Source organism: Monodelphis domestica, chromosome 4 (assembly GCF_027887165.1).
Source record: "Monodelphis domestica isolate mMonDom1 chromosome 4, mMonDom1.pri, whole genome shotgun sequence".
Lineage (NCBI taxonomy): Eukaryota > Metazoa > Chordata > Mammalia > Didelphimorphia > Didelphidae > Monodelphis > Monodelphis domestica.
Genome location: NC_077230.1, coordinates 207,196,955 through 207,224,804, shown reverse-complemented (window position 1 = coordinate 207,224,804; position 27,850 = coordinate 207,196,955). Strand labels below are relative to the sequence as shown.

The 27,850-nt window shown below is 36.2% G+C and overlaps 1 protein-coding gene across 2 annotated transcripts; it reads left to right on the top strand.

The window, feature by feature from the left end:
• Nucleotides 1-27,850, top strand: OSGEPL1 (O-sialoglycoprotein endopeptidase like 1). 2 transcript variants are annotated; one of them, XM_001369356.5, is made up of 8 exons: nt 1-319; nt 15,708-15,947; nt 17,630-18,017; nt 20,097-20,301; nt 20,378-20,526; nt 21,018-21,148; nt 23,786-23,857; nt 26,331-27,850. In XM_001369356.5, exons 2-8 carry the CDS (start codon nt 15,727-15,729, stop codon nt 26,401-26,403), a joined length of 1,239 nt encoding a protein of 412 aa, XP_001369393.2. In that variant the 5' UTR covers nt 1-319; nt 15,708-15,726; the 3' UTR covers nt 26,404-27,850. The 2 variants fall into 2 exon arrangements, with proteins under 2 accessions (XP_001369393.2, XP_056650096.1); XM_056794118.1 differs by lacking the exon at nt 1-319 and having other exon boundaries at nt 15,815-15,947; nt 17,635-18,017.

The window sequence follows — 27,850 nt, the reverse complement described above, 5'->3', positions numbered from 1 at the left end:
ACAGGAGTTAAAACACCGGAGCACACAGTTAACTGGCTGGACTCGGGGGAGTCCTACAGCTGTTTGCTCATGTGACTCTTCCTAGACTTTTGATTATGTCATCTCCGAGCGCCGCCTTCTAGCCCAAGGTATTCCTGCTGGAGCATGCGCATACGCACGGAAATACTCTGGCTGACCTGCCGCAGTTCCTTCAGAAAAGTATAGGAAGGTCCCAAAAAATTACCACCATCTCCCACCTCCGCCGAGCTCCTTCTGGAACAAAATTAAAGTGGAACACATTACCTACTCACCGACCTCAGGCTTCTTGGTCTCTGCAAAGGTCAGTTACTAGTCCTCACTAATTGAGTTTCCTGTGACTGCAAACCCAGGATCTCCTGGGACTTGCCTGTGTAGGCTAGGGGTTAAGGGAGGAGTGGGTCTTTGCGCCTTTGGTGCTTGGGAGGGTCCAACCCCAAGATTTGACAGTCTTCCATTCTCACTTAACACTTGCCACTCAAAGTCAAAGAAAATTTGCTCGGACCTCAAAAGCCTATCTAGCTTCCACTGCGCTCTGACAAGATCACTATTTTCTCCATGATTTGTTGCTTATTTTTGTAGTAAAACACTATCTGAATGTAGGATAAATTTAAAAATCACTTTTAGATGTGAAACAAATGCCCAACCTGTAAACTTTGTGATCTTTAAAAAAGAAAAAAAATTGAAAATTCCAAACTATTTGGGAAGCAAAGATATGTTGTGAATTTAGACCTCATCTCACTTGAATTCCTATAAGACAGATCTTAAGGTTGCCTTCATTTTCCAGATGGAGTCAGGATGACCCGAATTCAAATGTTACCTCACTACTACTTACCATCTTCATGATCCTGAGCAAGTCATTTAAACTGTTTACTTCATTTTCTTTCATCTTAAAATGAGGATAACAGGACCTTCTTCACAGGTTTTGTGAGGATCAAACAAGATAACGTTTGTAGAGTTTTAGCACAGGATCTGACATCTGTTGGCATTAATAAATGTTCAGTTCCTTACCCTTCCCTACATATGAGGAAATTTGAGACTTTCCTATAGTCATAATAATCAGAGCTGGATTTTTTTTACCAGGTCTTGCCAAGTTTTCTATCTCTATCCATGCTATTCTTCAGTGAGAGAGGTATGCCAAAATTATTAGAAATATATATATTTTAAGTAAACTTGTTAAGTGTGAAGAACAAGGGCTAGATCTATGGGTTCAATGGTAGAGTTGAATCCTGGATGAATATTCCCTCCTCTGATGCAAAATAGAGATTTATCTGCAGCTTACACTGTTAGGGCTTCTTGAGATCACTAAAAAGTTAAGTAATTAGATCACTGTCAGGCACTTAAGTGTGTATGTCAGAGTCAAGATCTGAATATAAGTACTCCTGACTCCAAGGCCCAGCCCTTTCTCCAGTAAGCCTGGCTACTTCTAGAGACTTAACAAGTAACAAAAGCAAATAACATAAGAAATAACATGAATACAATCATAAACTTGTAGGTATTTATCACTAAAATAAATATGAAGAATATATATAAGTATATATTTGCATGCATACAAACACTCACAGGCTCATATCACATTTATATAGCCTGTGTTTAACTATATGGAAAGCAGAATCCTTTTAGTAGCCATACTATTTGGTATAGATTAAGGAGTATCATTTGGAATTGTAAAGGAAAGGTCCTGTTCTGACAAAGTAATGTCAGAAGTCGAAATAAATGTATATATGTGTGTATATATACATATTTTCATGAATATATAGTTAAAACATGAAAAGTTTTTAGTGACACTCCTCTGTAAAACTCCTCTGTAAGACACACCAATTGTCTTTGCAAATCATTTAACCTTTCTGTATTCCCAGGAAACTGTAAGACTGAGTAGGGAAGGTTCTGATATGCTAGTAGAAGTTTCTCATCAGGTACACCCTATACCAGTGAAATCATATGTCTGTTCCTCCTACCTGCCCCCCAGAAAAAAAAAATCTGTGAAAATGTAAACTCTTTGTCAGAGGTTTGCTTTTATCATAAAGATCTCAGGTATACTTTGCTCTTTCCTTGGGAGAACCCATGAACCTAAATTTTATCTTCCTATCTGTGCTTCCTCTTGGTACTCCACTGTTATCTATTGTACTATGAATGTCATCAGACCTACCATTCTAGTTAGAGACTTTTGGATGACGATATCTTGCCCTTTAAAGTATTAGTTTCCATTCTGTCTCTTTGGTACTACCAGTGATGGTACTACCAGCAATCAAAAGCGGGACTACCTTTAAATTCATTCCGCCTTCAAATCTGGGCAGAAGTCTGCTATAGACAAGTCAGTCCTGGCAGTATTCTGGATATTTGTATGATCTGTTTCTTAACCAGGATGACTCAGTCTGGGCCATGTAATGATCCTGGTGCAAATTTGCTTAGTGTCTTTGTATTGCCACTTTTTTTCAATGTCTTTATCCATACTATGTTTCTTAATTATGAGTGTACACCAAGATTCTATCCTAGACCCTCTTCTCTTTCTCTACTTTGTGATATAATCTACTTATGCTTAATTATTATCTATATGCAGATAACTGACACACTTATGTCTGGCCCATCTCCTTAGCTTTTGTTCCAAATCATCCATTGCCTATTGGATATTTTAAAGTGGATATCCTCAAGACATTTCAAATACAACCTGTCTAAAACAGCTCATTATCTTTTACCAAAATTTACCTCTCTTCCATACTTCCATCTGTCAAGAGAACCATTATGCTTCAAGTGTCCCAGATTCTTTCAGTCTTATTTAATTTTCCTTAAACAAAGCTGATCATGTCGCTCTCCTAAATAAACTCCTGTGCCTCCCTATTACTTCTAGAATATACAGTGAACTCCTTTAGAATCTGGATCCAAACTATTTTTCCAGCCTTGCTACACATTATTCCCCTACACGAACTCTATGATCCAGCCAAACTAGCCACCTTTCTGTTCCTTCCACCAATCACTTCCTTTTTAACAGCTTTGTACTAGGTATCTATCATTCTTGGAATTCCCTTCTCAACTCTGCCCTGTAGAATCCTTTACTTTCTTTAAAAAGAGTTCGTTATTGAGAACAACTCTTGCCCTCCCCATGCTACCTTTTATTTATATTTATTTTATAAGTACATGTTGTTTCCCTCCATAGATTGTAAACTACTTGAGAGCAGGTGCTGCTTCTTTTTTGTCTTTGTATTGTTATAGTAAAAACTTATCGTGAAAGTGTTTATAGGGAAGGATTTAGGGAAAGGTTTCAGGGAAGGGTAACAGAAGATAACACTAATAAAATATATAACAGGGGTATATTTAATTAAATAAAGATAAAGGGAATTCCAAGGGGATTTAGGGGAGTACTACTACTATTAACCCAACCAGGTATTAAACCTAAATAAACCTTAACTTAACTAAAACTAAACTACAAGGGGTTAGTAATGTCCTCAGGGTCAGATTCTCACAAACTCCAGATAGTTGGGTCAAACAGCAGACTCAAGATGTAGTGTCCTCACAAGGTCCAAAAAGGGAGAAGGTTCTCACCATTCACAATGTCCACCAATGTGAAGGGAACACTCACTCAACCTTATTTAATAATCCAAAGTCCTTGGCAGTTCCTCAGTTGATTTCTTCAGGGAGATCACTAGGGCACACCTTCCAGTCTGACTAACTTGAGAGGAAAAAAAAACAACTTTCCAACTGCCTTAGAATCCTGACCCAGCCAAGCTCTATGGAATCTTGATCTTGCACCATCCCAGGCTGCCAGCCTGCATTCCTATGCCCTGCTAAAAATCCTTCCCTACATTCCCCACTTTGCACAAAACCAAAATCATGTTAAAAACACTATTTTGGCATTTGTGCCATATTTACATACATATTTCCTAAACTAAAATTTCTACCCAAAGTAATAAACACCCTACACTCAACTATCTTATCCTGTCTAATACTATCCTATTCTAGGAGATCAAACATATGCAAAAGCACAACAAGCAAATAACATCAAAATCAAAATGCAAATACAAATACATGCAAACATCAAACTCTCATCAAAATACTACTCTTATCAGCTAATACAGAACATTCTACTACTATTGTACTACATTAACATCAAACAGAAAATTTTTGAAAATTACTCTAAACACAATATTACATAAGTTTTACACGGAAAGCCAAGCCAAACATTAAATTCACGTATGTAAATACATGTAACAGTAGATATAAGTGAGCTATGTACATAATTTACACACATATATACATATAGTATGTACATGCATATAATATATACATGTAAGCTATACCTATGCACATATATACACTTCACATTTCTACATGTTATATATATTACACATATGCATATGCATACACTATAATACAATTAATTTACAATCCTATTATACATACTATTTACATATATTTACATATCTACTTAAAATTTTGCCATGTGATGTCATGTTATTTGTGTTTTGTAATGTATGATGTAGTATAAGTTAGTATCTAATTTTCTTATCTATATAATCCTACTTAACTAATCCTTGTCTTCAAAATTCTTCTAATTAGTTTTTTATACTTAAACAAAATCTAAGTAACTATGTTTTGTTAGTAACTACCTTATTTATAGCTAATCATAACAATGTTAGGACCATAACTATACATTATTTCACTCATTTAAGTAGTGATTCAATGTAACCTAACCATGTTTGTTTTGTGTTTATGTTTTATGTTGTTACTTTTGCTATGTTATGTTGTTTTGCTGATGAAATGTCAGTGTTACTGTTATGTTAGTGTTTTGTTACTGTTGCATGTCATATATACTTACTACTACTTCAGATCTTTCCTTCTCTGCTCATCTCCTCTTGCTTGAAGAATTCTTCTTCTGCAATACCATTGTAATAAATATATTTGTGTTTGTGTGTGAATAAGTGTTATATTATTTTGTACTATAATGCATTACTCCAAAGTATCAATTCATTAGTCCATTAGTCCGGTAATCCTCTTCATCGCAAATTTCTCAAAGTCTTTAAATTTGTAATTTTTCAGTCTTTTAACAATGTCCATTAATTCCTGAATTCTTCTTTTCATCCACATTGTCTTCTTCTATTCTCTTCTGCTAGAATGGACCTCTCCTTACTGATCTTTTTGACTGCAGACTCAATTTGACTGATACGTCTAACTTTCTACAATCTCGTCTTCATTTGCTTTATGTGAACAATGATACCATGAGTCTCTACCTAAAACTTTTATTGAAGATGGAGAAACTAATACAACAGTGTAAGGACATAACCAATTCTCTTGTGTTGCTGATGTTTTAGCAAAATTTTTGACATATACCACATCTCCAGGTTTGTAATTATGGAGAGAATAATCCAAAGGACCAGTTTGAATGAATACTCCTGTATCATGTAATTCTTTGAGTCTTTGTTGTAAAGCACCTAAGTAAGGAGTAAGTTGACAATCGCCTCCTAAGAGAGATGTATAGACTGTCTTACAAGTTTTTGCCTGTAATGGAGCATGTCCAAAGAGCATTTCATAGGATGATCTATGTAAATCTGCTCTTGGTCTCATACATATGTAAAACACAGCTATGGGAAGAATCTCTGGCCATTTGAAATGAGTTTCAGCACAGATCTTCCCCACCATAGTTTTGAGTTCCCTATTTATGCACGCTACCTGACCTGAACTTTGTGGGTGATAAGGAACATGATATTTTGGTGTTATTCATAAATTCTCATAGACTCTTTTCAGGATGTCTTGGGTGAAATGAGATCCCTTATCAGAGTCTATGGTTAGTGGTACTCCAAATCTAGGTATAATTTCCTTAATCAACATTTTCACCACAAAGCTAGCTATATTTGTATTTGATGGAAAAACTTCAGGCCATTTGGTAAATCTGTCAACAATTACCAGATAAAACTTGTATCTTCCAGCTTTTGGCATACTGATGTAATCATTTTGCAGACTCTCAAATGGACAATATGCTAAAGGTCTACCACCTAAACCTTTCTGTCTGAATGCCCCTTGATTGAATTTTTGACAAACAGAACAGCTTGAGCAGATCTTACTCACTTCAGTATTTATTCCAGGTGCTACCCATTGTCTCTTTACTGTGTCAATAACAGCTTGAGTACCAAAATGACCTTTTGTGTGGATGACTTGACACAAGTATGTATACAGTTCTTTAGGGAACAGCGGTTTTCCAGTATCTGCAACCTATATGCCAGTTATTTCCTAGCTCCAAATTTCTCCTTCCATTTTTGTATTTCTGAGTCTACATAAGCTTTTTCTAGATATTCAGATTCTATAGTTGACAAGTTCATGATATACACTGGAGCATTTTTATCAGCAAATTTCACTGTTACATCAGCTCTATGATTTCCTTTAGAGACTGAATCCCTGCCATAAGTATGACTTCTGCAATGGATTACTGCTAGCTGTTTAGGCTTCTGGAGAGCATCCAACAAGTTGGTTATTATTTCTACATGAGCAATTGGTTTTCCTGATGCAGTAATAAAACCTCGTTGTTTCCAGATTTTTCCTGTAGCATGACACACTGAAAAAGCATAATGGGAGTCTATAAAAATTTTCACTTTTACCATCAGCCAGAAGACATGCTTGCTTTAAAGCAAGTCTGGATTTTCAATTGGAGTGTCTTTTAAGTCCATCCTCAGCATATCCATTAGATCTACTACTTCTACACATTCATGTAATGGTTCACCATTCTTTGACAAATCAGGAAGATGTGTAGCTGAATTTAATACACTGTACCTCTTCAACTCAATGTTTTCATACCTTTTCAAATCAATGTTTTCACTACCTAGAATTATAATTTCATACTTGGATATTCATTGGTCTGAATATGCTTGAGCACAAAATTTCCTCATTAGTACTTCTATTTGATGTGAACAATATACAGTCAATGGGCATCCCAAAACTAAATCTGATGACTTCCGGACTAACACGGCTGCAGCTGCTCCACCCCTTAGACAAAGAACTGTACCAGCAGCAATTGAATCTAGTTGACAACTAGAGTATCCAATTGGACGATAACTTTGTCCCAAAGTCTGTGTCAGTACACCAGAAAGAATTCCTTTGGTCTCATTCACAAACAGTTGAAAAGGTTTAGTATAGTCTGGGATTCCAAGGGCTGGTACAGATAAAAATGCTTTCTTATGCTTCCTCAAAGCTTGCAAATGTTAAGGTTTGAGTTTCAGAGGTTCTGGTTCTGTATTCCTGGTTAGATCAATTAAAAATTTAGTAATTTCACTATACCTAGGTATCCATTGTCTACAGAAACCAGTTGTTCCAAGAACAGCTCTGAGTTGCTTCTTGGTCTTAAGTGCACTCAGTTTCTGGATATCAGCTATTCTTTTCTGAGTGGTACTTCTGGAACCCTCTAACAACACAAAGCCAAGATATTTAACTCAAGGTAATACCCACTGTAGTTTTGACTTAGAGATGTTATGCCCATGTTTGTATAATTCAATCAAAAGAATCTTGCTATCCCTTAAACATACTTTAGCAGATGGTGATGCTAGGAGGATATCATCAGCAAAATGTACTATTTTACTTTCTTTGAATGTTATTGTTTTAAGGTCTTTGTTCAAAATTTGTGAGAATTGACTTTGGCTATTTCAGAATCCCTGTGTAAGATTAGTCCACATCCATTGTGTTTTCTCCCATGTAAAAAGCAAAGATTTTTTTGACATTCCTCATGGATTGGTATCAAGAAAAATGCTGAGCATAAATCTACTGTATTGAAATATCTTGCATGACTTGGAATGGAAGAGATTATAGCAGCTGGGCTTGGTACTTTAGGATGTGTCTTTATTACATGATCATTTACAGCTCTCAGATCCTGGATGAATTTGTAGATGATTTTGACATTTTGATCTAGCTTTGGCTTTTTTATTGGAAATATAGGTGTATTATATTCCGAGAAGCGTGGTATTGTGATCCCTTGTTGAATTACGGACTCAATGATAGGTCTGATACTGTCTATTGCTTCTTTACTCAAGGGATATTGAGATACACAAGGAACTGGTCCTTCCTTGGTTCTCACCCTTACTGGGGTAGCTAATTTCAGTAGACCTGCATCTGTGGAAGAGTTTGACCACAAATCTTCAGGGATATCTTCAGGAATAGGATAGATTGAATCCAACTCATTCTCTGTACTGACTGAATCAAAGAACAGAAGTGGAAAAGCTTTCAGAGATTCTTCTGGGAGTTGCAATGATATATCCCCAGTGTCAGTACATTGAATCGTTGCTCGCAATTTACACAGTAAATCCCTACCAAGAAGACTCATAGGTCATTCTGGAATACAAAGAAATGCATGCTCCACAGATAAAGGACCTAAAGTTATCATTTTAGGTTGTAATTTTGCTATTCTCTCTGGTTTTCCTGTAGCTCCAATCACTTCTGTAGTACCAACAGCTTTATAATCTTTAGGAAGACTTTGTAAAAATGATTTACTGGCTCCAGTATCTACCAAAAGATCATATATCTGATCCCTTATACTTACAGAAATTTAGGGTTCAGTACTGTTTGGAGGTTGGAAGGTTTCAAAAACTGGTGTTACCACTGTAACATCAGTACAAAGCTCAGTCATTTCATGTCCATCCAAGATTATATCTGCTTGAATTACATGACTTTACAAGGATTTTGCATCATCAACTTTTATATTACTCTCATTGGTCCTTATATTCTCTACCTATCATTGTTCTCATGTACAATTTCATTATTATGATTCAGTTTATATTCCTCAGTAATTTCCATTATTTTACCTTCATTAGGATTTTCTATTAAATTTATATTACAAAAATGTTCTTTCTCTTTACAATTACTTACACTAATTATATTATCTTTTGCAGGAATTAATTCATTTGTATTACCATCTACCGTATTTTCATTACACTTATTTTCACTTATCCTCAACTCATTTTCATTTATACTACTATACTCATTACTTCCTGATTCATTTTCATATGGACTTAGGGTAAACCTTAATAAGCTACAAGCTCCCTTACTCTGGTCACCTTTTACTACCTGGCTATATTTTAGTCTAGCTCCTGAATTTGCCCAATATTTCATTGTTGCAAGATCTGGTGCTTGTTGGCCATGACAGCAGGCATTTTGGCATTGATTAAAACCTCTATTCTGGTTGTTCTATCCTCTATTATTGTTCCAGTTGTTATTATTGTATTATCTATTGTATTCTCCATATCTATTTAATTGCCTTCTAAATTAATTCCTGAACCTGCAATCCCTGTATAGATGTCCAATTCTGTCACAAAGGAAACATCTCATAGGACCTGCTCTTCTTTCACTAGGCCTACAGTTATTGTTGTTATTTCTAGACTTCACAAATCTCAAAGCAGCTACTGCTTTTACCTCCTTAATCTCACTTTCCTTTGCTTTTAATTCAGCTTCTCTCAATTTTCTTTTCAAATCCTCTATTACATTATCTCTTTCATCGTATTTGTCCTCATTATCAATATGCTTTTTTTTCTCTAGTTCCTCTAGTTCCATCTCCTCCCAATCAGGGCAGTTATTTCTGAAAAACAATTTGATCTTAGGAATTGTATTTTTCACAAAAATTCTCTTAATGTGATTAATAGTTCCTTCTTCTAAAACATCTAGGCCTAGAAAGATTTCAGCTGCATCTGTGATTCATTCCAAAAAGTTTGTAGGTGTTTCATTAATTTTTTTATTTGATATTTTCAAATTTAGACCAGGCATTTGGTCTTTTTGTGTGCCTCTTCATGACATCCATGATTGACTTTCTGACCTCTTTCATCTGTTCATAATCATCTGTACTATTCATATCAATGTTTTGAAAATTTTCTGGCCATGGGGTCAATAATGGATCATTTCTCATCTCATCAATAAACTTATTTCTCTCATTTTTTGTCAATAATTCTTTCATCAATAAATTAAAATCATCATAATCTGGGTTAAAAATATCTATTACTCTTTGAAATTCCCTTACAACCTTATTTAGTTCTTCAGCAAATGATGGAGTTCTATGCTTAATTGGGTCTAAATTCTCTGGTGTAAAATATTTATGTGTCTTTACTTTGTAAATTTTATCATCAGTTACAACAGGTATATCCCTCAATGAAAACAGTGAGACTTGATTTTTATTGCATTCTGCCTCTTCCTGTTATAATCTAGATAAATTTTTACTTTTGACATCATTTGTTAGAACCATTCTTTCTATCATGCATATCTCTATAGCCTCTATCTTTTCCTTCATAATCATTATCATTAACTTCATCTCAGAGTCCTTAGTAAACCACAGTACAACAGCTTTTACTCTGTATCCAACACCAAAAAACACAAATTTACATTTATATAATACAAATAAGCATAAACAAATCAAAGGTACATGTGCTATAACAGATTGTATAGTTATTTCCATAAATGGGTCCATCCACTCATATTCAAGAAACATATAACACCATTGGGGAAACAGTATAAAAATTACATAAGGGATATGTAGTATACACTTCCATAGGAATAGCAATACAGCATTAGCCATGTCTGCTGACATGATATTAATAGTGTATATGATGTTGCTATATGACACAGACTATGTTATATTATTATCCAATTTGATTATATTAACACCCAAGAACAGAACAACAAAAAAATTCAATAAAAAATTAACAACAACAAAACAAAATGGTCACCTAGCATATGTGCCTTTGGGCCTTTTAAAGTTTAAATGCCCCTCAGAGCTCAGCCAGAGTCAGAGAATTCCGTGGCCACCCCCTAGAAGGTACCAACTGCTGAGAGTGAGAATGGAATCTTCCAGACAGCCTCAAACTACCCCTTTGCTCTGTAACAGATTTTCCAAGGTTTACCTATCTGGCTTAGCCAAAACTGTTATAGTAAAAAACTGTTATAGTGAAAGGTTTTATAGGGAACGTTTTAAGGGAAGGTTTGAGGGAAGGGTAACAGAAGATAACACTAATAAAATATACAACAGGGGTATATTTAATTAAATAAAGATAAAGGGAATTCGAAGGGGATTTAGGGGAGTACTACTACTATTAACCCAACCAGGTATTAAACCTAAATAAGCCTTAACATAACTAAAACTAAACTACAAGGGGTTAGTAATGTCCTCAGGGTCAGATTCTCACAAACTCCAGATAGTTGGGTCAAACAGCAGACTCAAGATGTCCTCACAAGGTCCAAAAAGGGAGAAGGTTCTCACCATTCACAATGTCCACCAATGTGAAGGGGAATACTCACTCAACCTTATTTAATAATCCAAAGTCCTTGGCAGTTCCTCAATTGGTTTCTTCAGGGAGATCACTAGGGCACATCTTCTAGTCTGACTAGCTTGAGAGAAAAAAACAACTTTCCAACTGCCTTAGAATCCTGACCCAGCTGAGCTCTATGGAATCTTGATCTTGTACCATCCCAGGCTGCCAGCCTGCATTGCTATGCCCTGCTAAAAATCCTTTCCTATAATATCCCTAGTACCTAGCACAGTGCCTAACATGTATTAGACACTTTATGAATGCTTATTGATTGATATATATGTTTCCATTCTTTAACTTGCCTGTATTCCTGCCCTCCTATTTTCTACAAAGTCCAACTAGTTCCCTTTGAGCAACAAGTGGTACCAGTGCATCATCTTTGTAAGAGTCCTTGCCATTCTTTGGAGCTAAATTCTTTGAGGTTTTTTTTTTTTTAATCTTTGGTGTGCAATAACTCCTTACCACTCCAATATTTTGTGTTTTTCCAGGCACACCAGCATTTTATAGGCAGATTCCATTTCCCAGCTTGAATCGTAGATAGGATACTTGTTGCTGCTCTCCTGATCTCTGTGATCTTCTGGGCTGAAGTCTTGAAGTCATGACTTTCAACAGATATCTTAGTAGAATACATATTGGTCATAAAATCTTTAGTCTGAAATTCCAAAGCACAGAGCAATGGCTCTCCTATGGCTCTTACTCAGATATCAGCATGTGTAGAGTAAAGTAGTAGAGTCATTACCAGTGGCCCTATAGACATATATTAAAAGTGCTTCACTGTAATTGACCTCAGACTGATTTCTTGGATTTCCATGACTCCAGAATGTTTAGTAAAACACTTCAATTATAGGTCTCCTGAGAATGTTATAGCTTAGTTCCATGTTTCTTAATTCTTGCTGGATTAAATACCCCCTTGAATAACTTGCTCTTAACGTTTCAACCTTAATTTGAATGACACTTAGCTCTGAAGCTTTCCCTCTCTAACATTTTGACCACTATAGATGCCATCTATTTGTTTGCTAGTTGCAAAGACCGATATATTAAAAGATCAGATCATTTACCATGAGAATGTTTCTTGTTCCTTTTTGGAGATGAAATCTGCACACAAGCTGCAACAGTTATCTACTATGTATGTTCCTTAAATCAGCGGTCTCAAACTTTTTTGATCGAGTTCCCCATCAATAAAAAGTTTTTGGCTATGTATTTCTTTAGGTTATTTTATGTATATTTTAGATATATATGTAGGCATACATATATAGTATCTATAGAGATGTATCTCTATAGAGGAAGATATAAAAATAGATAATTATGGATATTATAAACATACACAAAATAGAAATTTTACAAAGTTGAGAAAAAATAAAGTAAATAATACTTTTAAAATATTTATTTTATTTATTAAAGCTACAGAACAGCAGCAAAGCATTTTTGTCATTAGGAAATATTTTCCCCTCCTAGGCCAGCCCAATTATGAGGGCCTGTGCAAGACCTGAGACTCAATGCAATTCCTCCTCTTTTTTGAGTAAGGTCCTGGAATGTTCATGCTTAATGCATTGCAAGGAAGAATTCCCCTATATTCATTGTAACCTGAGCCCTATGGGGCTCTGGTCAATGTACCCTTGTAGTCTTGAAGGAGTAAAGCAAGGTCACCCAATCCTTCATCCCCCAAACCAAGGCACCAAAAGGGTCCTTTCAGTACCTTCCTGTTCCTTTTATAGGCTGGGCTCCCTAGGAGTTGGAAGTAGTGTATGGATCCCTAGCTAGGTGAAAAATAATATGTTCCCTAGAATGTCTGTGGATGACTGTCTAAGAGCATAGTCCTTGTTTGGTTGGAAGAAAGCAAGAAGTAAAGGCATCTAGAAGCTATAAACATGATAAATACATTTTTCTCCTCAGTTCTGTTATTTTAAAATAAAATAAACTTTTTTCAATTAATGTTTATTTTCTTTTCTTATACCCCCTTGAAAAGACAAAAAGGAAAAACAAAAATCTTTGTAGCAGATTTATGCAGTCAAGTAAAACAAATTCCCACTCTTGCTATATCCAAAACATATGTCTCATTCTGTAACCTGAGTCCATCACTAATATATCAGGGGGTAAATAGCATGCTTTATTTTTAATCACGGAATTATCATTGGCCATTGCATTGATCAGAGTTCTTAAGTATTTCCAAGTTATTTATCTATAATGTTGAGACACCATTAATTATTATCCTGTTTCTGCGCACTTCACTATATATTAGTTCATGCAAGCCATTTTAAAATCTTTGATTTTATCTTTTCTTTTAGCATAATCATATTCCATTATTCATGTGCCATGTTTTTTTCAACCATTCTCCAACTGATGGGTGCCTCTTAGTTCCTAGTTTTTTGCCACCATAAAAATAGCTGCCTTAAGTATTTTTGTACTTATGGGTCCTTTTTCTCTTTCTTTGATCTTTTTGAGCAATAGACATAGTATTGATTGTTAGATCAGAGAATATTCACATTTTATTAACTTTGGGGACATAGTTCCAAATTGCTTTCCATAATAGTTATATCATTTCACAGTATCACCTGGTGTCTTAATATGCCTGTTTTCTTAAAATCCTTCCAATATAACATTTTTTTTTGTTAACTTTGTCAATCTGATGGGTGTGAGGTGGAATATCAAATGGTCTTTAACTTGCTTTTCTCTATTGGTGATTTGCTGTATTTTTTTATGTGGCTATTAATAGCTTAGATGTCTTTCTCTTCAAACTATCTGTTCTTAGCATTTAATAACTTATCAGTTATTAAGTTATCAGTTAGGGCATGACTATTAAATATTTTATCATATATCTTGGAAATGAGATTATTATCAGGGAAACTCATTGCAAGGATTTTTTCCAATTACCTGATTCTCTTCTCATTTTTGGGGCAGCCATTTTATTGGAATGACAACAAAAAAATATGTAGTCAAAATGGTCCATTTTGTCTTTTGTGAACTTCATTAGCTCTTGTTTGATCACAAGCTGTTCCTCTGAGCATAGATCTTAAAGGTAATTTCATCCTTCTCTAATTTGTTTATGATATCATTTTTTGTATCTAAGACATGTATCTATTTGGAACTTGCCTTGGTACATGCTGTGAGATGTTTTATATTTAGTTCTCATATTTTCTTCATGCTCCCCAACAGATTGTCCTGATTACTATGTAGGGTTCTTGCACCCACTCTCATGATCATTGCTGTCCTTTTGACCTTGTAAAACCTGTTTTCCACCAGATCCAAACTTTTCTCTTGGCCTATTGATCATAAGATTATAGATTTAGATATATATTAATAGGTGACAGAGCCAAGATTTGAATATAGGTCTTCTAACATCAAATCCATTGTTCTTTCCCCTGAACAACACTAAGGACTTTTCCAACCATGAATCATTAATTTTTTAAAAAATTACCAGTAATTGTCTTATTTCACCTTGGAATATCTCTTGTAGCCAGGAATTTTCTGGTAAATGTTTAACAATCAAATCTGCTTGGTGGGGTAGGGGAAATGATACCCATAAAAGTTTAATTTGCATTAGTGACATTTTGTCCATACCTTACTAAGTCCTGACAGTAAATCAATCCCTAATTCACAATGATTATCAGTTTCCAAAGTGTAAATTTTCACCTTGAAAATTTAACAGTCAATATTTATGACTAATCAGGCTGGGTCCAGTACACTTCTACTCTTTGATCCATTAATCCATTATCATTTCAGCTTATGCTACCCCCTCAACAGTAGTTTGCCTTTAGCTTAATTCCTTGAGCACTGCATCCTTTCCTTATGGCCAATAGCTACATATTTTATTCTTTCAATTTAGATGGCATACCCTTTTTAGAAAAGTCCAGATTCTTTGACATGGCTTCCTTGATTTACGGCCTAATAGTGCTTACTTCCTTTGTGTCAAATATAAACTTCACCCCATGAACACAGTATTTCATCTCTCAGTTCTGGGTATTTTCTGTAACTCATCCCCCTTGCAGAATGTTCTCCCTCTTCACTCCACATACTTATCTCCTTGGGTTCTTTAAAGTCTCAGTTAAAATTTTATCCTCTACAGGATGTCTTTCCTTCCATTTCCTTCCCACATTATACACATATATTGTGATATTGAACTTTTTTGATGTTAAGCATTTCATAAACAAGTGATTGGTTTGACAGGACCTATTTATAAAATTACAACTATAAAATCCCATGTTCTATTTATATCCCCTTTCTTCCTCAAATAACAAGAATCTGTTTATGTGGTATTTAAAAAAATTATTGCTAGTTTTCATAAGCTTCCTTATGAATTAAAACTGAAGGAGAATATAAATAGCTTCCAAGACTCTAATTATTGTCTTAGAATTAATTCTGAGTCTAATGCCTTAGCTGTGCATAAAATTCACATCTTAATGCATGTTTCTCTATGTGGTTCTTTTTTAGGCATACATGTATATTCAATATGCTGACACTGAATAAGACATTGGGAATGCCTTCTAGGCTGTCCAGATGGCAAATACCTGGATTTTTAAGAAGCTTTACTTTTCGTCCTGGGAAACAATTTCTTCATAAACTAGTATTAGGAATTGAAACCAGTTGTGATGATACAGCAGCTGCTGTGGTGGATGAAAGTGGTAACATCCTAGGAGAAGCAATACGCTCCCAAACTGAAGTTCATTTAAAGTAAGTAGCCATTATCATGATTAATGTCAAACCTAAAAGAAATTAATGAAAAAAATCCATTTGTATTTTTTTTATGGTAAGAATAGCATTACTTTGTATCAGACTTTGTAATTAAACACTTTGCCTATTCTGATGATCACTTGGTCTTTCTAGTGTTTTATCTACAACACTAGGAATCCTAGGAAGTAGTGATAAAGAAGTTGAGATATGAAAAAGTGAAGGGACTTGCCCAATCCAGGTCCCACATCCAGTAAGTGAGCTAGGACTCAAGATCAGGTCTCCAACCTATGTGCATTACTTTTTAAAGCTAAGTTTCTCTTAACTGACATGCATTTGTAATGACCCCATTGGCCTCAAAGAAGACATGAGAAAACACCTTCTTTCAAAACCCTTTCTATAGCTCTAAATATCCTCATCATTTTTTCAAGAGCCAACTTAGATACTTCCTCCGCCATGAAACTTTCCTTGCTTTTTTAAGTCCACACTGATCTCCCCATTCTCTGAGATCCTATATCAGTTATTGTCCATGTCATTTGTGTAATTCCTTAATCTTATACTGCCTTGTACTTATTACAAAGTTAATCAGCAAAAAGCAAAAGGAACATGCTAAATGAAATTAAATGAAATATTGAGAAAGGAAGTTCACAACCTATTATGATAAGCCTTTCCAACATTAGTTAAGGCTTCTTATTTGTTAGCTTACAAATCTACTTACTGATCTCCTTCAACAGAAGGGATGAGCTTGAATCATTGATTTCAAGATCTATCTGCAGCGCGCAACTCCATGTACAAGAACAAGTCAGCAAATATTATTAAGTATTTACTATGTGCCATACACTGTGCAAATACAAATACAAGTAAAAAGGCAGTCCTTTTACTTCCCTTAAGGAGCTTAAATTCCAAAAGGACAAGACAACACCTAAAAGGGAGCTAAAAAGGGAGGGAAGATACCCATGTAAGAGCATGTTGGCAAAATTGGGAGAGTATGGACAGAGCCAATATGGCCTGAGAAGTTTCTCAAAATGGAGGTTCTGGGAGAAAGTCACCAACAATAAGAGAGGGCTTTGTGGGAAGTTTGTGATAAGACAGTTGAGGCCTGGGGTGGGGTGAGCAGGGGAGGACTTTGGGGTGTGAACGTATACATGCCTGTGCAAACAGTTTTTTTGCCAGCTCCCCATTTAATTCTCCTGTTTCATTTGAATAAAATATATCCATTCATAGCTACAATCTGGACATGAGTTTCACCACGCTAGGTCTAAATTATACCTGTGAGCTCAAATTTTCATTAGGATGTATTTCCTCTTGCTTGTTGACTAAACAAACATTTGTGTATGGATTTTCCTATTGTCCCCTTGGATTTTGTTTCTTTTGAATTTCTAGGTTGATGTTTTCTCTTCATCATAGCATGTTGGGTAAATATAAGCAGTTTTTTCTCCTGTATAATTTTTATTTTAAAGCCTTTTTTATTAGTTTTGCAAAAAATTGGACAAATACATTTTTGCTAGCTTTTGTTGGAATGATCGTTTGATGAGTTTTTTCCTATAAGTTTTACACTATTTAGTTTGAAAAATATGCTTTGAAACTTATTCTTGTATAGGAGAGAAAGTACAGTTTGAATCTAGACTTTCATTTTTGAGATCTTATAATTTGATATGATAAACTCATTAATATCTTTTTCTCAGAACAGGTGGTATTATACCTTCAGTTGCACAGCGACTTCACAGAGAAAACATTGAACAAATAGTGAAAGAAACGCTTTCTGCCAGTGGAGTCACTCCAAATGAACTCTCAGCAATTGCAACTACTGTAAAACCAGGACTTGCTTTAAGCCTGGGTGTAGGTGTGGCATATAGTTTACAACTGGTAAACCAATATAAGAAGCCTTTCATTCCAATCCATCACATGGAAGCACATGCACTTACTATTAGATTAACCAATAAAGTAGATTTTCCTTTCTTAGTTCTTTTGGTCTCTGGAGGTCACTGTTTACTAGCCATAGTTCAAGGTGTTTCAGATTTTCTTTTGCTTGGAAAATCATTAGACATAGCTCCAGGTGACATGCTTGACAAGGTAAGAATTACCTAAGAATTCATTTCTTTTTGTTTCAGGAGGTGCTATATGATGTAGTATAAAGATTGGGCCTGGAGTTAGAAAGAGCTGGGTTCATATCTAGAAAATGCTATATAAAAGCTAGTTATTATTACTATTATCTGTGTGTGTGTGTGTGTGTGTGTGTGTTTCCATTGTAGCACATAGTAAGTATTTAATAAATGCTTGTTGAGGATGGGTTATAAAAAATGGTAGTGTGTGAGGCTACCTCACCCTCTTAATATCCTCTACAATCAACAAAAAAAACCTCCACAGAATAAATGTTAACTATAGCAAAAGGTATTACGAGTGAAATTTAACAGCTAGGATAACTAAAGAGGAAGGTTTCTGACTTCCCTAGCCTCAGTCCCACCTCTGTAGGCCTTGGGGACAGGAATAGAGCAAACAGAGTGAAATCAATGAAGCAGCCCCAGGGAGCAGAATTAGCAACCTCACCATATTTGCTGAGCCCCAGAGCTTGCATCCCTGAAGATACCACCAATGTTCTTCCACATTCCATGGCATTTCCTTGCAAATACATTTCTTCTGCCAAAATACCCCCCTCAAGTGGATTGTCTGCTTGCAGTTGCAGTGGCAGAACTGACTTACGAAAAAAGAGGATGGGAGAGAGTTTTGGTAGTACTAGAATGCTACTCTTATCAGACCTGGAATAAAGAGAGAACAACATACACCATTAGCAGAGTGCCTGGCATATAGTAGGTGCTTAATTAATGCTTATTCCCTTCCCTTGCCTCTTTCCCCTGCTGAGGAACCTTCAGTGACGTCTAAGATACAACATCTAAAGCCATGTATAGTCTGCTTCCAGCTTGCCTTTCTGGTTTTATTTCATTATGTTTTCACCAGATACTTCCTTTCTTTTCCCAAACTCAGCATTTCATTCTTTCCCTCCCCTCCCTTTTTCTCAGACTGTTCCTCATGCCTTAATATACTGCTCTCTTATCTCATAGAACCCCTTATTTTTAGTCAAGGCTCAGCCTGAGTGACATTTACAAAACCTTCCGTGATGCCTATAATTTTTTATTTTCTAGTTACCACACATATACTCCTCTGTTTCCCTATTGTAGCTTCCCAGGAGAAATAAGTATATATGTATGTATGTATATATGTATGTATGTATGTATGTATGTCCAGGGCCAAATGCAGTGTCTCGCACATAGTTGGTGTTTATAAAAGTATATATTGGACTGAATTGGATACCAGTCTAATGGCCTAGGCGTCAAGAAGACCTTGATTCAGATCCTGCCTCTGACATGAGTGAGCTAGCTATGGGCAAGGCAATTAAACTCTTTTTGCCTGAGTTTACTTATATATAAAATGGAAAAAAAAAATTACCCATAGTGCTAACCTTACAAGATTGTTGTAAGCCTTAAATAAGATAATATATGTAAAACACTTGTAAAATTCAAAATCCCAGGTGAAAGTCAGCTCTTGAAGTTTTTTCTTAACTGTTATATACTACTTGGTCATTGCAGAAATGTAAAACTGAAGGGCACTTACTGTAGATTAAATTGCTTGATTAAACTGGATAAATGTTGGCATTAGAAAGCCTCAGGTTCATTTCTCTCCCTTAGAGCATTGTTAATCATAGCAAAAGAAAATGGTGAATGGTAACTTTACTGCTGCTTCTCAGGGTTGGGGGAGCAGTGATTCATCATATCTATCTCTACTCTAGCTGAAAACAGGAAAGAGAGAAGATATTGTAACTTTATCTTTCTAAAATTCCCTAGAAAAAAATGGAGTGATTTCATCAGTTTAAAACTGACTAGATCCTTCTCTACCTACCCTCAACAAAGTGGAGGAGTAGAAAGTGGGTGACCAATATCAGGAATTTATTTTCTTGTAGTCTCAGACAAAGCTGCCTTCCATCTGTTACAAGCTAGCTTTTAGTGGCCATCAGCTATGATCTAGCTTTTAAAAATATTGCTTTTATAATATACTATTCAATAATGGTGGGTTTTTGGGGGTTTTTTTTGGAATCTAGCTTGAAAAATGTGTCATTTGTAATGTCGTGTCTTACAAAGCATTTTTTTCCTTTGCTAGGTAGCAAGAAGACTTTCTTTAATAAAACACCCAGCATACTCTGCCATGAGTGGTGGCAAGGCTATAGAACATTTAGCCAAACAAGGAAATAGATCACATTTTGATTTCCAACATCCACTACATTACTGTAAAAATTGTGATTTTTCTTTTTGTGGACTTCAGACTGCTGTTGACAAAATAATAACACAAAAGGAAAAAGAGGAAGGTATTTAACAAAGTTAAGTGTATAAGAAGTCAGCATGAAATTTATATTTGAAAATCACTAACCCTTGTTTTTGCAGGTATTGAGAAGGGGCAGATCTTGTCCTGTGCTGCTGACATTGCTGCTTCAGTACAGCACATAGTTGCAAGCCACATTGCCAAACGAACACATCGTGCTATTCTATTTTGCCAGCAAAGAGGATTTTTAACACCTTCTAATGCAGTATTGGTGGGTGTTTACAACTTCTCTTGTAAACAGTATTAGTAACACTTTGTTTTGGTTTATAGCAAAAAGTCAGATTCTCTTGTGAAGAAGGTGTTTGTAACCGCAAGTACTAAAAGTGAAGTAGAAATCAGAGCAAGTTGTATTTACAAGAATATTGCCACTTTATTGGGCCTTAATACAGGCGGAATAGCTCCCAAAGAACCTAATTGTTATTTTAGGCCATTGAATATTCCAGGAATTAAAGATGACTTGAGGAAATTTGGGAGTAGAATAGAGGAAATTAAATCTATTTTCATAATAAAATATTTCTACAAGTGATTGATAAATATTTCTAATGTGTATAATTTAATGTCTGTTATTTTACCAGGTCAGACTACTACTAGCATCAAAATTTCCTCATTTAATTCTTATCACACAAAGAATACAGGTTAGAAAGTACTAGTTCCTATTTCTATTTTTGTGGTTATTAATGTTATCCTTTTTAATTCCTTCAGGTTGTATCTGGAGGTGTTGCAAGTAACTTATATATTCGAAGATCTTTGGAAATTGTAACAAAAGCAACAAATTGTATTTTATTATGTCCTCCTCTCAGACTTTGTACCGATAATGGGATTATGATTGCATGGTGAGTGAAGTACCATATATTTTTATATTAGCCTTAAACCATAATTTTAGTTCTGTGGAAACATGTTTACTAATGTATGAAGAAAATTTACCTTCCCCCATTTCTGGGGTTGCACAGGTGACATCATCTTCTGTTGACTACCTTCTTCCCTGGTATGAGTCAGAACTTGACCTGGGGGCTAGAACAGGGCAGAGGGAGCCAGGAGGTTATAAAAATTGTTAAACAGGAAGTTCATGTGCTCTCTGTCTCTGGCATTCTGCCATGAAGCTTCCATGCTGGGGGGTGGGGAGGATGCAGTATGCTATAGGAGCCATGTTGAAAAGTTAGATTAGGGCCCCGTTTCTATCTCTCTCATCTTCTACTTATCCAAGTAATCCTAATAAAATTTATTAAAATCTAAGGTCTGAACTCCTATTTTAATCAAAAGACTAATAGTGGGGGCAGCTGGGTGGCTCAGTAGATGGAGAGCCAGGCCCAGAGACAGGAAGTCCTAGGTTCAAATCTGACCTCAGACACTTCCCAGCTGTGTGACCCTGGGCAAGTCACGTATTAACCCCTATTGCCTAGGCATTATTGCTCTTGTGCCTTAGAACCAATATATAACATTGATTCTAAAACAGAAGTTAAGGGTTTAAAAAAAAGCACTAATAGTAAGCTGTTTTGAGGGAATACTTTGTAGTAAAGAAATTCTAAAATGATAGATTTGGAACTGGATGGAACATTATAGATCTGATGATCTAATTGCTCATATTACAAAGTGACCTTACTTTGCCTGTACAAATGATTCTTCTATTCTGTCCTGTCTCTTCTAGAAAATTGCTTTCTCAATCTTCAGCACTCCCTCACTCTCTCCATTTCCCTACTGCCTAGAAACATGTCCTTGTATCTCCTATCCTCAAAAAATTTTCAGTGGATCCTTCCATTCCTGCTAACTCTTCCATATGCCTTTTGTCCAGAACTAAACTAAATTAAATTCCTTAAGAAAGCCATCTATAATAGGTGCCTCCACTTTTTCCTCTTTTACTCTCAACTTAACTTTCTACAATCTGGCTTCTGACTTTATACAGAACAGCTCTCTCCAAAGTTACTAAGGATCTCTTAGCTGCCAATAACCCTCTTCTCCACCATACTCTCTTTATAGGTTTTTGGAATACCCTTTGCTGGTACTCCTCTTGTGTATTTGACTACTCCTCAGTCTCCTGTGTTGAAACTTAATCCAGGTCATACCCACAGGCAATCCCTCAGGGCTCAGTACTGGGCCCTCTTCTTTCCTCCCTTTCTATTACTTCACTTTGTAATCTCATCAACTCTCTTGAATTTGATTGTCATCCTGTGGTTCTCAGATTTACTTATCAGCCTTAACTTCTCTGCTGACCTCCACACTCACATCTCCAACTGCCTTTTAGACATTTTGAACTGGGATATCTTAAATAAAACTTGTCCAGAACTGATTTCATTTTCCTCTTCCCTGACTTCTTTCCCATTCCAAACTTCTTTCCTACTGTCCAGGACACCACCATTTTCTGGTCCCCCAAGCTTGCGAACTGGATGTCATCCTTGAGTCCTCACCTTCTGTCACCCCCTATATTCTGTCTTTTGCCAAGATTTTCTAGGATTTCTGGAATTAACAGCTCTCAAACTCTTTTCTCCTCTGATCTCACCACCACCCTGGAGCAGGTCCTTATTTCATTATGCCTAGACTATTGCAACAGCCTACTGGTTGGTCTGCCTACCATAAGTCTCTATTCTAGTATTGTCCATTCAGTCACCAGGGTGATTTTTCTTAAGCACAGTTCTGACCATGTCACCTTCATATTTAGTTAAATCCAGTGGCTTGCTACTGCCTCTGGAATCAAATACAAAATCCTCTGACATTTAAAGCCCTTCATAATGTAGTTCCCCCTCACTTCCATAGTTGGTTTGAATGAACAAACTGGGAATCAGTGTGTCCTTAAAATCTCTTTTTCCCCTGTCTCCCCAGCTTGCATTTGTCCCACTTGAATTCACCTTAGAGCAGCTGTTTTTATATCTGTCCTGTTGCAATGCATTCTTCACTTATGACCATCTCAACAGATTTCTTGGCCTCCCTGGCTTCCTTCAAGTTCCAGCTAACATCCCATCTTCTACAGGAAGCCTTTTCCCATCCCTCTTAATTCTAAAGCCTTCCCTCTGTTGATTATTTCCTCTCTATCCTGTATGCAGCTTGCTTTTACATATTTGTTTCATTATTGTCTCCCCTAGTAGAATATAAGCTCCCTAAGAGCAGGGGCTGTTTTTTAATCTTTCTTTGTATCCCTAGCACTTAGCACAGTGCCTGGCACATGATTTAATGCTTATTGACCACTGACTAAGTCTAGAGAGGTTAAGTACCTTTTAACACAGATAGCAAGAGATAGAGGCAAGATTCAGAGTCAGGAAATCTGAATTCAAGTCCTACTTCAGACATAGATGAACTTTGTGTGACCATGAAGAAATCACTAACCCCCTGTTCCCCAGACAGCTAGCAAAAACTGTAAGGTATCAGTGGCAGAAGTCTCTGCACAGGGAGTTATCCACACTGACGAATTCACTATTCGAGAATACAAATGTTTTTTTCTTTAAATCTTTGAAGTATTTATTTCCCTATTTCTTCTTTAGGAATGGTATTGAGAGATTGTGTGCAGGACTGGGCATATTACACAACACAGAAGGTCTCCGATATGAACCAAAGTATGTGGCACAATTCCTATTCCTTCTTCAAGCTATCTTCTAAATGTCACTGCACTAATTTAAACTTGTGATCTCAAGTTTTCATTGAAGTTCTATTAATAATTAATGTTAGTTTTAATATGCAGAGAAGTCACCCATAATTCCTTTTATTAGCTTCCTTATGAAAGCAGCATAAGATGCATTTGACTATGACTGTCTAAAAAGTCAGTTATAAAAGTTGAAAGAGATTGAGTTACAAATTAGACAGAGTTCTTATATTGGAGTCAGGATAACAATTCTTGAATGTTTAAAGATTTGTTAGTAAAAACGATAATATAATTTAGGCCTGTTGTGAATGCTGTTTTAGTTTTTTATAGTTGTGAACAGTTGATCATGATCAGTGAGCAGACTATTGTTTCATGAACAACTGAAAACCTGAGTTCAAATTTGGTCTCAGACTCTAGCTCTGTCACTTAACCCTATTTGCCTCTTGTTTCCTCATCTATAAAATAAGCTAGAAAAGGAAATGGCAAACCACTCCAGTATCTTTGCCAAGAAAACCCCAAATGGGGTCATGAAGAATAGGACATGACTAAATGACTGACCCACAGCAACAAGCAATTTGGTAGAACCATATATGTTATAAGTCTGGTCCCAGGCTAAGAAAACTCCATGGTCTGTTGATGTCCACCCAGTATAGTGATGAGGTTGGATATGACTTTTAACCATTGGAAAGAAACATTGCTTTCTTTATCATTAGAGTAAGAGTAATCCCAGTCCTCAGTTACTGCGAGCTTGTTCTGCCCATACTAGACAAGAGGCTGTTCTCTCAGGAGGCATTTAGCAGTATCACAAAGCACTAAAGAGCAGGAACAGTCAGGAGTTGAGTTCACAGATGGTTCTGTCCTCAGTGCCTCATTCTCCATTCCACCTGCCCTAAACTGTGGATTGACATTTGGAACAGAGGCCTGTCATACCTCTCGCAGGTAAGAGCTGTTGCCCTAGAACACAGTAAAAGGATACAAACAAAAAAGTCTTCCGACATTGTGGCATATAACAACTTGTTCATTAGCAATTGATCCTTCCATTCAGCATTTCTAATTCAAATGTTGTAACTATCTCATGATAGTAAGGGACAGGCTACAAGGTCTTTACAAAGTTTAAAGAAAGTACTTTACTACTTTGTGCTACTCTGCAGCACAATACAAAAATGGCACGTTGTCACCAGTGACCACAGGTTGACATAACAGATGGTGTAGTGGATAGAGCACAACACCTAGAGTCTAGAAGAACTGAGTTCAAATCTAGCCTCAGGACACTTACTTTGGGCAAGTCACAACCTCTTCTTGCTTCAGTTTTCTCAGCTATAAAAGGGAATGGTAACAACACCTATCTCCCAGGGTTGTTGTGAATATCTAATGTAAAGTGTTTAGCACAGTGCTATATGTAATATATAATAATATATATGCTATATATGTATAGTATGTATAGCACTGTATAAGTTCTCATCATACCAAGAATATATAGAGCATTCTTCTCATTTCTGCTTTTTCCATTTTTCTGATCAAGAGTACTTTTTTTCAGTCACTTAGCAGGCCCCCATATTCAATTTCCTTTACTAATAATTTGACTATGTGGTATGTTATAGGCTGTCTACTGTTTCTCTTCTTAGCTTAGCTATTTCCAAAAAGTGTTTTTCTAGGAAAGTAACCTATCTGTTCAGGGACCAGAATTTACCGTGCATCCTACCAGATCCTAAAAAGTGAACTTACAGATTCTTATAGAACTGGGTCTCCTGATTTGTTTTAAATTCTGGATAAAACTTTGCCCTAGGTTATGTAATTTGATTGCTTAGGACTGGATTTAATCCAAACTTCACCCTAGGGAAACAGAAACCTGGGACAAACATCACCCAGAAGAAGAAAGGACCATATAGTTAGATCTCTGCAGGGGCCTCCAGAAATTGTCTAGTCTAGCTCCTGAAATTTATAGAAAATAGGTCTAGAAAGATTAAGTGACTCTTGGGTCATAAACATAGCATCAGATCCAGGAATCAAAGCTTATTCCTCTAAATACAAGTCTAGTACTTTTCTTGGATAGCAGTGGTGAGACTGTCAGGAACTAAAATAGGAAAAGTGTTTCTTGGAATCATTTGGGCAAGAAGAGACTAGGAGGAACAGGAAGATGATTAATGTGGTCTCTCTGAAGACCTCCAGATCTATAAGCTTACAGGACTCAGAAAGTCAGGTCTCTGCTTGTCTGAAATGGGCCCACCACAAGACTTTTCTAGGAGCTGAATCCCATTAATGAAAAGTATATTTACCTCCTTTCCATCCCCCTTAAGAAAAAAAAAAACCTTCAATTTATATTTTTCTTGATCTGTGTTCATCACTGTGGATCCTCCCTCTATCAGTGTAAATATCAATCTAATCTGTATGAATCATTGAACTCATCAAAGTTAAATAGTAATACATTACATTGCTTTATAATACAGATGTCCTCTTGGAGTTGATATATCAAAACAAGTTGGAGAAGCTGCCATAAAAGTACCAAATTTGAAGATTTGATCCTTGATTTTTGCATAAGAAAAATTAACTAAAGTTTTGACTTATGTTAGTACCAAATCCTGGATTTTTGTATGCTGTATTCAAGAAGATGTAAAATTGTAAATATTAAAACTTTTTAAAGTATTTTCACACTTTCTCTGTTATACACCTATGCTTGACAGGTCCAATAGGACTTTAGGGGGTCAGAATCTTCATAACGAAAGCAAAGTATAAATACAACTAAAGAGACAGTGAGTGGGCCAATGTTGTAGAGAAAATAAAGCAAGTTTCTTTTCCTATTATATGAATACACTAAAAGCTACAGGACACTTGCATATATATTCTCTTAGGGCAAGCAAAGGGGTAGAGCTAAACAAGATAGCAATAGTAAATTTGCCATGTGTTAATTCCATGTAATAGATCCCTAATTTCTTTTCAAAATCTGTGTAATAGAGGCTACTTACCAGAAGCATGTTGGAGTGGAGGGGGGTGGTGGTGGGGGAGCTGGGCCTAAACCCTCTTAGATGAAGGAGTGGGCCATAAAAAGAATGTTCTTTACCTAATGCCCAGGAAAACTTGTTACAAGTACCCTCCCAAGATTACGATGGTTATAATATGTATGAATGAATTAATGCTTATTATTAAGGGCTCATTACATACCAAACACTAGGAGTACATATAGAAAAGTGAAAAGCTCTGGGAGCAGCTCATATACTAACAGGAGTAACAATTTATAGGAAAGTTCAGCCACAGTTCAGATGGAAATACTCAGTGATCCTTAGAATGTTGCAGCAAGGCAGATGGTAACGCATCTTCTTTACTGTCATTTCTATTTATAAAATGATATCCATTTCTGATACAGCACCATTTAATGGGGCTAAGCCCTTTGAGAGCCAGAATCTTCTTTACCACGTCTTCAGTAACTGGGACTGTTGATGAGGGGCTTATAACACCTGCAGATAACAGTTTCTGGGTCAAGCCTCTCCAGGACATTGCCCCCTAGAGAATGGCTGAGGGGTCAGACTAGAAGCTGGGCTGGTAGCCCAGGAGATGCTGCTATTCCTAGGGCCCGCGTTCTCAGACACTCGGACTATTCCACCAGCATCTGAGTGGAGGTGATAGTAAGGCAGTGACTGTGGTTTGGTATTCCTAGAATAGCACCTGCTATTTCTTCATCAGGGCACATTGCTATCCCAGAACCTACTAAAATCAAATTTACTTTTATGTGAAAGGTTATGTAGAAATTAACTTAATTCTGCCATTAGAGGGGATATGAAGGAGGAGAGACTCTGAATGAACACCCTAATACGGAAACCAATAGCATGGAAATGGGCTCAGGTTGACGATGCATGTGATACCCAGAGGAATCATGCATCGCCAGTGGGAGAGATGGGGGGTTGGAAGTGATCTTTGTTTCTAATGAATAATGTTTGAAAATGACCAAATAAAATAATGTTTTTTAAAAAAA

Bases quoted from the DNA above. Each gene is read 5' to 3' on its own strand.
- OSGEPL1 (XM_001369356.5), top strand. From the start codon at position 15,727: ATGCTGACACTGAATAAGACATTGGGAATGCCTTCTAGGCTGTCCAGA. The intron at 18,018-20,096 runs GTAAGAATTACC...TTCCTTTGCTAG, and splicing joins CAGGTGACATGCTTGACAAG to GTAGCAAGAAGACTTTCTTT. The intron at 21,149-23,785 runs GTGAGTGAAGTA...TTTCTTCTTTAG, and splicing joins AATGGGATTATGATTGCATG to GAATGGTATTGAGAGATTGT.